The sequence below is a fragment of the Vidua macroura genome, chromosome 5, assembly GCF_024509145.1.
Source record: "Vidua macroura isolate BioBank_ID:100142 chromosome 5, ASM2450914v1, whole genome shotgun sequence".
In the NCBI taxonomy this organism is placed as follows: Eukaryota; Metazoa; Chordata; class Aves; order Passeriformes; family Viduidae; genus Vidua; species Vidua macroura.
In genome coordinates, this window is record NC_071575.1 from 11941301 (window position 1) to 11955499 (window position 14199).

The following is a 14199-nucleotide window of genomic DNA, read 5'->3' on the forward strand; positions in this document are numbered from 1 at the left end:
AAGAATGACCAAAGGTCAAGTAAATGCAAAAAAACTGAAAAAACATCTGAGAAAAAGACATGAAGTCATGTATACGTAACACTTCAGTAAGAGGTTTGTTTCCCCAGAAAGCAATATTAAAGTATCCTTATCAGTCATTCTCTCAGTCTTTACACAACTCTTCATATTTTAGTTTGAAACACATTTAAATACATATCTCAGTTAATTCTGAGTTTTCTTGTGAATTTCATTTAGTTCATAACACAGCTGTGAAATGCTGCTCTGCTAAAATTGCAAAATCTCAAGATCAAACTCAGACAGAGTCCCCAAACATCTGCCAAAACAGCTAAACCATGTAGGAATCTGGCTTTTGTACCAACAAACCACATTCTAGAATGCATTACACTATTGCTGTTTACATTAAAAGTCCTCTGAAACTGCTAAGTATAACTAATAGTATTTATTCATATTAGGAATTATGCCTTAAAACATCTATCAAATAGAATAGGAGAAGACTCTGCTTAGGGATTTTTTTTTCTCTATGAACTATCAGTCTATGGTGTGGAGCCGTAGTCTGTAAAAATAACTTCAACTGCCAAAATTTCATAGTAGATTAAACATAGTGGATATAGATCTTTATATGTCACCATGCAGAGCATACTTTTAAGAATTTTTAACCAGTTTTGAAACACTATAGTGTGCTTCCTTCCTGCACCTTCTTTTTGGAATTTGCAGTTTCTTCATCTTTGGATATTCCAGTTGATAATTGCCTTATTTCCTTTTAGATGTTTCTTTTTCTCCTTTTTTATTCATTTCCATGTCTTCTTTACTCTGCTGTCAAAACAGATATACACAAAATTCTGTGCATAATTTCTTAGAGTAAAACTACATGCTCCATCAGAAACATTTCTAAGAATTAAAATTTCAACATGAAACACGAGATAGAGGTTCTAATCTCAGCTTTCAAGGCAGCTGTAAAATGTATGAATGGTCTTTAGGGTATCTTGTAAACATTTTGTAGCCTGAGTCCTTTCATGGCTTCAGACCTCAGCTGGTTATTGTTCAGCCATTGCTGAAGCTTCACGAACAATCCAGCAAAGAAACAGATCAAATTCATATGGTCTCTACTGTGTTTGTCTGGTGCTAGAATCCAAAGCTTGCCTTATGTAGCACTTTACTTTAGAGTACACACTTTTCTTTCATGTAAGTACTATTGTTAAAAAAAATAGAAATCACAGGCTAGTTATTCAGGCAAAGGCATATGACTGAAAACAAATAAAACTATTAACTACTCTTTCAGCATTGATCAGCATTTCAACATTGATCAGAATCTTGCAGGTTTTGAATGAGGAAGTTTTACAAGCACTTTTACATTTTCTAGGTGGGCAGAGACATGCCAATTCTCCTAAAAAGGCTAAATTGTAACCATTTCTATCAGTTACCTGAGTGGCTATTTTAAATTTAGAGAATGGTTTTGCTTGTGGATTTCTTTTCCTCCAAGCTGGTGAATTAGAAGATCCTGAAGTATATTTGCCTGTAGGAAAAACATACACATTGTTTCCTAACTTCAGCCACAATTTTAGGAAAGAGTCTCTTAGTCTGATATGTGAATTAAACACTGCATTAGCTGAAGTTTCAATGAATGTATCAGATGAGTCTGAGGTGATACATTTCATCACCTCTGAAATACAAGCTAGTTTTAAAGGCAGACTCTCTCTGGAACTTTAAAGATAGTTTGCAATATTGTAGCATTTCCATGAGGCTCATATGATATTCGAAAAGAGGAGATTCTGCTACGAACATCCTTGGTTTTAATGAAGGGAATATTCCTGGGCTGAAGACCTTCCAAAAGACATCAATAGCTTCTGTTTTATCCCTCCTTGTGAAAGCCCTACATGTAAGGCTATATTATGGGTTTTTTGCTAGACAGTTGATTTTGCCTCAGAATATGTTGCCTAACCACAAACTATTTTCTTAAAAATTGATTAAAAATTAATATTATTAATATTCTTCTTTAATTCCATCTTAATGTTATTAATTAAAATTACTAATTTTGTAATAATCTTGCAATTTTCAGTTTATACACAATGTGTAAATGTTACCATAGTTTTCTGTTTGTGTCCAAAATCTATTGGTGTCAGGCTGATTCTTTTGTTTGGAGCCTTTCTGACCATAGGACTCAGGTACTGCTGGAAAGAAAGGCAGCAAAGATGTTAATGATTGTTCTTACAACAAAAATGCTGATTCACACTTTTTCAAAAATATTCTATCCTTTATTAACCTGAAAATTTAATAAAATTCATTCTTCACATAAAGAATGTTCTCTCTATAATCTCTATACCATCTTGTCCACATTTAATGAAAGCAAACATTCAAAGAAAAAAGACATAACTATTTGTCCTCAAGACAAAGCACCGATGTTGGAATTTGTTTCTCTTTACTTTATTCACCTTAAAATAGGCATTACTCTGTCTGAAGGAGGTCCCTCTTGTTAGAAATTAAGACAGGAAGGCATCTCAAAAGGGAGAATGAACCCAGCTTGAGAGAGATGACTGAAACTGGCAAGATGAAATCACTTTTTTGATTTCTGATTATTTAAATTATTTAACACTAAATCTGTTGACAAAATGACAAATGAAAAAACAAATTATCCAGAGAAACCATGAACACAGAAACTGAAAATTCAAATAAAGCCCAAATGATGTACTAGATTGGATGAGGCTAAATATATTAGCAGGATAAAAATAAAGCAAATGGTGTAGTAAATCTGAAGCAGATTGCCAGAAAGAAAGATGCAATACTCAGAATCCCACCTGTAGGTTTCTGGTCAAATTAATGATATAGCATGTACCATCAAGAAGACAGTAGAGTAAGATGAAGGAAAGTACCATCCTTTATGAGCAGCAGAAAGAATAGATGTCCAACATAATTAATGTGAAAAAAATAATACTAATGTTAAACACAAAGATTTACACTGCATTTAAATTGATAACAGAAGTGTGAATAAGATACAAACCCTTGTTTATTCAAGACAAAAAAAATTCTGAATAATGAAAATAAACACAAATCCATAATCATGAAAACTCCAATGAAATCCCAGTTATGGAAATATATACTGCAAAGCAAGCAGCATATTTTTCGTACTGGGAAAAATAAGGTTGAACAAGAAATATTTCTCAAGACACAACTGAAATTCTACTGCAAAACATACTTGTACTATAAGTAGTTAGAATGAAATAAGAGCTTAAAGGTGGAGTTTTCAAGGTTTATTAAACATTTCAAAAGAATAAGTTACATAAGCCATGCTGTAAAAAGTGGGGATCACTATATTTGTGCACATAACTACTTCATTGCATCCATGAATTCCTGCTGTAAAGATGGCTCAAACATTGTTAATGAATATTCTGTCTGACAAACTGTAAAGCTTTATAAATTTATTCATGCCTGTATTTAAGCATAAATAACTTATTATTGAGCTGAAGGGACCCAATTGAGTGCAGCACAATATAGACAGGCATTTTAAGAATTCTGTGCACACAGGAACCCACCTGTAGATCCACTGAATTTCGGTTTTTGAGTGACAGTCCGGTAGACTACATACGCTGACCGTCGAGGTTCTGGAGAATTTAAATGAGTGTATCTTCCAGTGTCTCTCCCATATGGACTGGAAGAAGCAGTTTCATCCTCCTTACTTTGACCCCTTTGTTGATAACTTGATTTTACTTTGGGGTCCGGAGTGTGAATTCCTAAAATGAAAATACAACCAAAAAGGTTGTCCTATTATTCAAAATTTCACATAGCGCATGCAACTGGAGACCAAACAAGATTTAAAAAATGTTCTTTGTAGATAGACCAATTCAAGTAGGGCTGTCCATATTTGACACTAAGAACAGAAATTTACTAGATAGTGCTAAATCATCTCACAGTTTAGTAAATAGAAATTAATAAGATGATTATTTTTTCAAAATACCTTTGCCAGTTCCTGCATTAGCTGAATTTCTTCGTTTCTCAGAAATCCTTTTATTTTCCTTTACTTCCTTAAAGTGGTGGTTCTTTACTAGTTCGGTGTAGTTTGTTTCTGAGGGATTAAAATAACATGTATTCACTTTTTAGAAAGCACAAAAAACGTTCACAGCCAAAAATACTGTGGTATTTTTATTTTATAATCTCCTAATTCATAAATAGGTCCCTTTGGGTAGAACATGGTCTCACACGTTAATTATTCTAAAAGTGTCATTCCCCAGAAGGAAAGCAAAAGTGTCTGTATTTCCTCTAGCAGAAGAAATCTTGAAGACCAACTCAAAAATTAACTCTAAATACAAAAATCAGATCATCCTTTCTCTACACTGCATAGGCGTGAACCTCTAGAACACCCATGGCTGAGCCCATGGAGACCAATCCATGCACTTCAAAGGATGCCTGGCTGTACTGCGAATGACTTCTGCCTGTAGCATCTGGATACACCCTGAACATGTGCAGTGGAAGAACATAACAAAATACTACAAATGAAGGAGATAAATTTGCAACAGCACTGGTTGCATAGGTAAGCCCACTTCAAACCACAAATTGAACTTCACAGGGAAAGTTGCATTGTAAAGGAACCACAGTACTCTTCTCCTGGCCCTGCTATTCTTTGGGAAGATGGGGATTTGTTCACCCTTTTTTCCTGCTAACGTTAATAAGCACTTTTCATTCCTCTCATTTCAGGCCAAAATGCAGTCGAAATGCTCTATTTCTGCTTCAGTTTATTGGCTAGTTTAAAGACCAAAATCTGTCCTTTTTCTCCCTTTTTTTTTTAAACTGCAAAGAAATAACTGGATAACAATCTACTCATGATAACATTTTGTAAATTGACAAATATATTCTGGAACTCTCCTGTGAAAAGGATGAAACTTATCATTAAGGTATTTTAGTGTAGGTATTTTAATTTGCTGCACGTGACTAGTTTTTGATAAATATACTCTATCACAAGTGTTATGCTCTTTCCTTAATTATATTTTTACTGTTTTTATGAAGTCCTCTGTTCTGTGAGATACTACCTAGCATCAAATCTGTTTCACTTGTCTGAAGTGGAAAGTGCATAGCATTCCCCATGATGTAATGTGAGCATCAAAGACGTTAGTAACTCAGGGACTCATAATTGAATCTATCAGAAGACGAAAACTGGCTGAAAGAAGCAGAATTAAATCATAACATACAACAACTGCCATCATCTTGCAGTGAAAGAATGTTAATGGAAATTTCCACTGTTAATGGAAATTTCACTTCAGATTGGTTTTACACAAAATATATAATGTTCAACACACTTGCAGAGGAACAAAAGTAATCTAATCTAAAAATTTGCAAATATGTAATAATGAAGTACCTTTCACATTGGAATACTTTGATGTAATTGGTTCTTTTTCCCGAGGGAGTGCCTCAAATCTGTTCCCATCAACAAATGTGTTCCTCTGCACCACAAAACCACCACCTCCTGTAGGAAAGGAGTCTCACAGTTACCTACCTATACTTGAGAGCACCCTGAGAAAGGTGAACAATGCAAAGAGTCTGCTTTTCAAATTGCATGTTTTTAGCTGAAGTGAGTAGAAACCAAATAGCTGATTTAATAAGGCCCACAAAAATTAGAGAAAATAGTCTGTTAAGCAGAGCTGTTAAATAGTCTGTTAAAAGCTTTAAATACATATTATTTTGAACAGAGATTCAATTATTGAATTGTGGCTCAGTGGTAACTGTTTACACAGACATAAAGAATATCTAAAAAAAAAGATACTTTTGTACATAAAGGTCACAGGAAAAGATGTAGAATGTAAGATTAATTTCTACTGTGCAATAGTTCTGGAGCTAGCAGACACACTTTGCTGCAAGCTAGAGCCAGCAGCCCTAGCATGGTATTGCACTATTTTTCATTGACAAACTAAGGGAGAAAAAAGAGTACTACAGTTATTACTATTTTTATCATTAATAAATCTTTATGAAAAAAAAGGATTGAATACCACAAAGTATTAAGCAAATTCAAGGAGAATGGGGCATTCTTCAGCTTTAATGACATGATTCAACACTGAACTCAATTGGTCAAAGCAGTGTGTCTTCATTAAGGTGAACCAAGTTTATGCAGAGGGATCGGATCCTGTTACACAAATTGCAGGATTGCAGCTTTGCAATTTTTCTGTAGGATAACTAAAAAATACAAAGCTCATTCATCTTAAATATGGATAGTCTCACAAAAATAACAGTTTTTGAAAGCATTTTGACTTCAGACTCACAGTCACAGACTCACAATCACAGAATATTCTGAGCTGGAAGGGACTCACGAAGATCATCAAGTCCAGCTCTTAAATGAATGGCCCATACAGGGATCAAACCCATGTCCTTGGTGTAACTAGCACCAGGCTCTAACCAATTTGTCTGCATCTCTACGCCTGCTTTTTCATAACTCCACAGAACCCTTTCTTTCCCAAAATCAATTGTAATCTGCATAAAGTATTTTTTTCAGTGCAATCCTAAAATAAGCATAGAATATAATCATAAACAATGTTAATGATTTATTGTTATAATTAATGGTTCAGCATGAGAAAGAGTGTCTAGAACATAAAGAACATATAACTCAAATGCAAAATAAGGAAGTTTAATGCATGCATATTTAGTTATTTTATTTACCACATGACATTCAGCAATGAGAAGCTGATACTACAGTATATTACCTCCATTGTCAAAAGATTTATGATCTGTTCTGGGAGTACTCTCTATTGATACCCTCCTTTCTGAACTCTCCTTTTCTTTTCTTGTATTATTAAATCTTGTAGGAATTGTGTTACCATCACCTGGAAAGGCAACAGAAAGCATGTTTAGCTGTATGTAAGCACAGGTAATGGCACTGACTTTCTCTTCCTCCCACCCCTATGAACCATTGATTAGTTTACTGCAATTTCTCTTAACCTCTCATTTCATAACCTTCTTTCTCTTTTATTAATTATTTGAATCCTGTCTAGTGTAACAGATGTCAATCTTTCATGCTATGTAAGAAAATATTGTAATTCATAGACTAAAGAAGACTATGGCTCCACAGTAAAGACCCAGCTATAAATTACCTGCTTGTTCATGAGCTTCTCACTACCCATGAATTATATTAATTAATCCTATCTAATTGAATTTATGGCATTTTCAGGATACATGTCATCATAGTACCTGAAGCCTCAGAGAACTCAATTGAAAAACTGTTTTAGAGAAACATATCAATCTTTTTCTCTTAATGTATTTAATGATAAATAAAGATACTTCTTAAAAGGTATGTTCATGCATTTGTCACTGAGTCTCTCATCTATAGCCTAATATATCTATGTATTTGTTAGAAAGAATTTATCAAAATTATTTTAATAACAAACATTTCAAATTTAGAAATTAGAATAGAATAGTAAATGAAAAACCAAAAGAACTGGGGTAAATGTTTATAAATTTGTATTCCTTCAACATTAATTATGTTGGATAGTCCAGAATTAAAAAAAAAGTAGTGCTTTTGTTCTTCTCTTTTACAAGACAGTTGAAGGAGGTATTTAATCTAAATTTAGTTATAGAAAAGTTTGATTTAACACTACATTTTGACATCAAGACACCCAAGATAGCCAGCAGAGATCATGGAGCACCTCTGAAAAAGTGGTTCATCTCACCCTTTGGCACTGCCTGGTGATTCAATAAAAAGGAGATTCATTGGAGTTCCTGTCTCGCATTTTCACCAGAGAGCCTAGATGAGAAATTTAAACTACATTCCTAACCTTAGGATGGTTAAAATGTATATCACAAAATTATATGAAATACCTATGTTGTGTATATCAGAAAAGATTGGGTTAATAGCCCATTTCTACCTTTTCCATACACAATTGATGCAGGTCATCAGTACAAGTGTGACTATATATATGGCAAAAAAGAATGAAGTTTTTTTGTAATTTGCTGACAAATATGTTTCTGCAATATTTTATTTTCACTAAATTCAAAAAGCAGGGAGGAAGTGAGAACTATGTAATACTTTCTCCCTGTTACAGCAGTTTTAGAGAAGTGGTAAATACAATCCAAAGAAATCAAAATACTTGCCTTTCTGCAGGTTTTGTTCAGTAGTTTCCAAGGGTAATAACTCATCTTGCCATGGTGAAGACACAGTTTTAGTTGATTGGTGTTTGTAAGGGTTCTGAATCCCATAATACTCTCCTACACTTTCCCCAAAAGGGAAAAAAAAAAAAAAGCCCTGAAGTTTACTGTATTGGAAGCATTGCTTTTAAGGAAAGAATGATTGATTTCATATTTACCAGATTTATAGCATATATCCCTTATTGCTCTTTCCTCTTCAATATCTATAACAGTCTTAGACATCCAGTTAGAAACATCTGCAGGAAATATTTGTAAAAGATTAGAAGATAACTACACAAAGACCTTCAATAATTCTTAATAATAAAATATGATAGTGACTTTAATTTTTGTCATTGGTTATTTTTGGTTTTGAATGCAACTGTGCTTCTGGACTGAAAAATTATTACTTAATATTAGGTATTTTCAAGTGCAATGGGATTGCAGTTAAAACACAGTTTAAGAAGCAAATGTTTGTTAATTCAAAAGGATTCAAAAATATCTCCAATATTCATTTTCAAAATAATCTTTCATTTATATCCACAAGGAAATCGGAATCAAGGTGTCACCAGAGAGTGCTTGTCTCAAAACCTCTGCCCAAAGTTACTACCCCATAATGCCTGTTGGTAGAGCTGGTGAAGTGGGTGCTCAGATCACTCAGTTAAAGCTATGAAGATTAGCAAAGCCCTACTTTCTATACTGGTTAAGTGGCATACTTAGGCTGAAACCAAGTTAGGAAGCACTAACAGGCTGGTCTACCAGCCAAGCTGATGGGCAGTGAGAAAGTGAAAAGTGGGTTGGGGTGGCACAGTAATTTGCTGAATGCATGCCTGAAAGTAGTCATTCTTTCACTTTTCACTCTCCAGGAATGTGTCATTTGTTCCATCCCTATGAGTCTCTTATCTTTAAGTGAGATACAGTCAATGGTTTAACTGTATTAACATATGTATATATATGTAAGAACATTCAGTTCAACTAGCAGAGAGTTTTGCATCAATTCTCTTTGCTAGATTTAAGAGTAACTGTCTCTAAAAAATGACTGCCTACAGAGTTTGGTAAATCAGCTGAAAAAATTACTTATGTTAAAGTCACACAACTATCTTTTGTAAAAAACTTGTGACTTCACCTTCACTGATGAGTGCATATAGCCCTTGTTCAAAAATGTGTTTCCCAGAAACAAAGTATCTCCTAAACTTGTAATTTCATCCCAAAATTTTGAAGAGTTTTTGATGGCCATTTGAATTGGATTGCAGGCATTAGAAAATACTTCATTGCTCACATCTAGTGACTACCAGTTCCAACATTTTAAATATTAGCTGAAAACTATTTCAAAACTTTTCAACAACTCTTTTCTAAAAATGTCATGGTTATAACAAATCAGTTGTGAGGTACATTGCAAGAGCTGACAAAACCCATTCAACTTGCTTATAAAAGAAAAAAAAAAAACTGTTTACAGTTGTCTTCCTCGTCATCATCCTCTTCATCTTCCTCTTCATCATCCTCTTCATCACTGAGGCTTATAATCAGTGGAGGATGAATTGGTACTAAAACATTGTCTTGATTTCTGAGTGAATCCTGGCGATGGGCTGGATGCAGAATGCCTCCTTGGACATCCTGTTTCAATAGAACATCTGTAGACAAGAACATTGAATTTCTTTTAGAAATTCTTAGAAAGAAACTAAAGTATCACATCCAGGTTGACAGTAGCAGGGACACTTCTGAAAACATTATCAAGATTAGATATTATCTTGTGCAGAGGTTGGCAAGAGAGCACCTTCCTACTCCAGAAAGTACGAAAAACACAGGTGCCAGCTCCTCTGAATGGACACAGGCACTGCTGAATACAGACTTTTGAAAAGAGGAACATTATCATCACTGCACTATTTTAAAAAGTTGCAAACATGCTGTATCAATCCAGCAACCACTTTGAACAATTTAGCAATGCTAAGCACAGGATTGCTCATTTTAAATTTGAAAACATTTTTCTATGCAACTAAATCTCAACTCTCATTACTAGGTACAAAATGTAGATTTTGTGAAGGAATGTGAAGACGAAAATAATTTACACTTAATCAGAAAAAAAATCAGAAAATAGATTATTTTCCTAAGGAATTTATCTCCACACATAATATTTTCAGGAAAATGGCTTTAGTACTGGGATAACACATTCCAGGAGCCAGGAAATACAATGGACTAAAAAGAAAAAATATGAAAGATGGTGAGTCTATAAGTATTGTTCAAGCTGACTGATTTTAGACCACAGTATTCTGCACATTATATTAAAAATATTGAAGTAAGATATATTTTCCAGTCTAAAAGAACGTGTGTGCATTTTTCTATTATTCCAGCTGTTTTTATTCTTGTGCATTTCTTGCTTGCCTATGAGCAGCATGTATATCATGTTAAACCTCTTCTCATAACATGATTGCAAATTAGATTTGTTGTACCTCATGTAAGAGATGTGTAAGATACAACACTAACTTGATGGAGCCTTTTTCAGTGTTCAGAACAGGCTATTTTTAGCTACAGGTAGAATAAGCCAAATTAAACTTAAATTAGTTTAACAAGATTTTTAAGTATAAGAACAAAAAAAAAATTGCAGGCTTAGTATCTGCAATGCTATTGTGGCACACACAGGCTTTGAACTTGTACATATTTCAGTAAAAAGTAATTGGTCTGTTTTCTAGCTGTGATTGTTGGACATTGCTCTTGCACAGGATACCCTTGCCCACAGTGTCTTTTAGGTACAGTCTCTGACTTCCACCACAGCCAAAAGCATGCTGTGTAAGTGGGAGCTGTGCTGAAGGCAGTATGAGCACTTGGAAAAACAGCACTACAGGTCTTGCCTTGATCCTGTGTGCTTAGTTAGGCTCCAAATGCCCAGATATGACAGCCTACATTTTCCTGGGGTAATTTCAGGAACATCAGGTTTCATGGTGACTTGCTCTCCTCACTCCTGCTTCTGACAGTTGTCTTTGTTCTTTGCCCTGGACTTTTACCCTGTTCCAGGCTCCAGCTGTCTACCAGAATTTCTGGTAGTCAAGAGCTCCTCTTAGAAACGGATGAGGGAAAAAACCCAACTTGTTTCCACAAATAGAGTGCTGCCTCACACACTATTACTGTACTTCAGTAATATTTAACCAATGTTCAAGCCCTAAATTTTTATTCAAAACAACAAACTGGAAATACATCTGCACAAACAGCTCTATAATCTGATGTTATCTCTACAAAGGGCATCTCGTCCATACATGTTGTGCTCTATCAACAGATATTGGTGTCCCTATCAACTTCCTACTCCCAACACACACTATACTTTTGATTTCTCTTAAATTATTACCTGCATACTAACCATTTGAACTACTAGAGAGATTTAATCTATTAGAAATTCAAGTTAAGCAACATTTTTATTTCATGGATCTCAGCAACCTAAATTTGACTTCATCTTTTATATCACTAATAGGTATGAAGATTCATAATATGACAGCTAAAATAAATCATGCGGCAATCTTATTCAAATTCCTTTCTTTCCCTTAAACTTGCTGGGCTAGATCATACCTGATTGATTCATCATGGTGCATTTCTTGACCTTAAGTCAATGCTTTCTTATGCTTTCTTATATAAGCACTAGAAGGACATTTTTGTCTATTTCGTTACTCTAATGAACAAATTGTTGAGAAAATATTTTTACTCACTGTTACTAGGTGGCAAATAAAGTCCATTTATATTACGGGGTTTTCTGTGAAAGAAGTCACAGCTTATCCTCCTACAGCCTACGGGCTCTGTCTCCCAGAAACAGGAGAACTTGCTGTAGTTTTGCTGCAGGAGAAAACAGTTTTCAGGTGTTGTAAATATAACAATCAAAATGGAATAAATTAATTAGTACATGCTGTGAGAACATAGGATTGAATATATGACAGTTCACACTGCTATAAACATATGACCAAGATTTTGTGGGACTATATTCTTATAGTTTACAACATTTCAAATTATCTTTTATGACTTTTGTCATAAACTGTAAATAGCTCTAAAGTTACTGAGTTAAGTCAATGGTGTTTGGTGATGTAAAATTGTTTCTAGATTAGAATAGGGGTAAGACAGTCTGCTTCATTTACTGCAGACTTTTCATGAGCCGGTGGGAAGGAAAAAAAAATTCTTCAGTCATTTAACTGACATATGGCTGAGTTTACTTTTCTGGACAATGGAAAAATCAGATCAATCTCCAATGAAATGTGCTGTACAATTGCAGATCTTGTGCTTGTACTGCCTTACTATTAAAGGACATGAATCTATGGGAAAACATGTGGTAAGAAACAAAACCCAGAAAGATTCCCAACAAAAACTAAAAAAATTTGGGATTTGATGTTGGCACTGCTGCTATTACACTGTTCACACCATCTTTCAGCTTCAGCTGTTTTTAAAGATTACAAACAAAAACCTAATGGGACTAACAGACTGTCTACATGGATTTTTTTAATTATTGCTTCTTTACTCATACTACTACTCATACTACTGCTGTCCCTCTATTGATCAACGTGGCACCGCCTAAAAAGTCTGCACAATATTGCAGAGATCGTACTTTCACAACATGAGTCACTTCTGTCAGTCATGCATAAAATTGTTGTTCTGCATCTCTGTCTTACCAGAGTTCGCAGTTTTTAGCACCATCTCTGATGATACAATTCACTTATCCTTATAACCTGAGGTATCTTTCTCAAACATATGATAAACTTGTAATTCCAAAGAGGCAAATCATGAGATTTACCCTGAATATGTAAAATCAGGCTTATATCCTGGATGTGAATGGCATCCCACCTGAGAACTGTAAATGCCAGGTTGGGGGTTATTTCTGAATGAGTTTCTGAGTAATTTTTTAAATGAAGACAAGGCCATACTTGAAAATATTGGAATATTTGGAAGCAGGTTTCTCCCAGTTCCAGACATTAATTAACATAACATAAATGTTAACAGCTATCTCTAAAAACATTTGGATTGTAGTCAGTACAATTGGGCCACCCCCTGAGACACAAAGCCTATCTTCCAGGCATTAACACCTAACTCCCTGACCCTTAAAAATTGATGGAATAACCAAAACCCCTAGAACCATCCCTGGATTTTTACTAGGTGGAATGTAAGTACTTCTTTGAATTAAAGCTATCAGCAGTCAGGCAAATCATCTTATCCTGAAAGCAGTTTTCTTCCAAATGCCAAACCTTCAGATGACATAAAACTCAGTGGATAGTGTAGCTAAAATAAAAAATAGTTGAAGGAAGCATGTGGTACCTTCTCCATGAGGCTGAACTGTTGAACTGAACTGAGAGCAGTTGTTAGCCAGGATGGAATGTTACATTTTAACAGTTGCCAACTGCTCCTCCACCTTGGGACATCCGCAAGATGCTGCTACATGACCTGTCCAGGCTGAACACCTTCCTTCCTCTCTATTGCATCCGAGTAAAATATAGAATATCACATCATTTCAAAGTGTCGCCCATTCTGGTGCTTTTTTAATGTGAAATGGAACAAATCAATTTAGCGAAGCTTAAATAATACCCAACTTCTTGCTGATGCAACTGTGGTCTTAAAAACAAATCTCTGATAACACACAAATACCACAGCTTGCTGGGCAACAACAGTCAGATGGAGGAGTGAGAATATGTGTGAGAGAAAGAACTCTCGGCCACCAAGGTCATGGAAGAAGGGGGAAAAGGTGCTCCAGACGCCGGGGCAGAGAGTGTCTCCTGCAGCCCATGGTGAAGGCCATGGCGAGGCAGCTGTGCCCCTGCAGCCCGTGAAGATCCACGGTGCAGCAGAGATGGACCTGCAGCCTGTGGAGGGCCCCAGGCCAGGGCAGGTTGGTGCACCCAAAGGAGGCTGTGACCCCATGAGAAGCCGGCGCTGGATCAAGTTCCTGGCATAACCTATAGACTCAGGAGTCCATAGGAGTCTGCTATTATAGGGGCCGGCGTTGGAGAAAGCGCAGCTGCCCCGGGTCGGGTCGGGCCGGGCCGGGCCCGGCGAGCGGAGCCACCGCGGCGCTGGGCCTGATGTGAGACGGGAGGCGGCTCCGCCCCGCGCAGCAGCAGCGCCCCCGGCGGCGGCCGCGGCGGA

At 35.8% G+C, this 14199-nt stretch overlaps 1 protein-coding gene across 1 annotated transcript; it reads right to left on the reverse strand.

The window, feature by feature from the left end:
* Window positions 1-737: 737 nt before the first annotated feature.
* Window positions 738-14140, reverse strand: C5H12orf50 (chromosome 5 C12orf50 homolog). The gene is made up of 12 exons (XM_053977978.1): window positions 13375-14140; window positions 11787-11910; window positions 9549-9725; window positions 8277-8354; window positions 8065-8178; window positions 6681-6800; window positions 5345-5452; window positions 3950-4057; window positions 3528-3725; window positions 2082-2168; window positions 1422-1513; window positions 738-813 (listed from the first exon to the last, which is right to left on the reverse strand). The coding sequence occupies exons 1-12, from the start codon at window positions 13381-13383 to the stop codon at window positions 751-753; spliced, it is 1278 nt and encodes a 425-aa protein (XP_053833953.1). The 5' UTR covers window positions 13384-14140; the 3' UTR covers window positions 738-750.
* Between the last annotated feature and the right edge of the window lie 59 nt (window positions 14141-14199).

Excerpts from the sequence above, each read along its gene's own strand:
- C5H12orf50 (XM_053977978.1), bottom strand. Across the intron at positions 2,169-3,527 it reads GAAATTCAGTGGATCTACAG|CAGTACCTGAGTCCTATGGT; the intron begins GTGGGTTCCTGT and ends CTTTCTTTCCAG. Across the intron at positions 1,514-2,081 it reads GACACAAACAGAAAACTATG|GCAAATATACTTCAGGATCT; the intron begins GTAACATTTACA and ends TTTTTCCTACAG.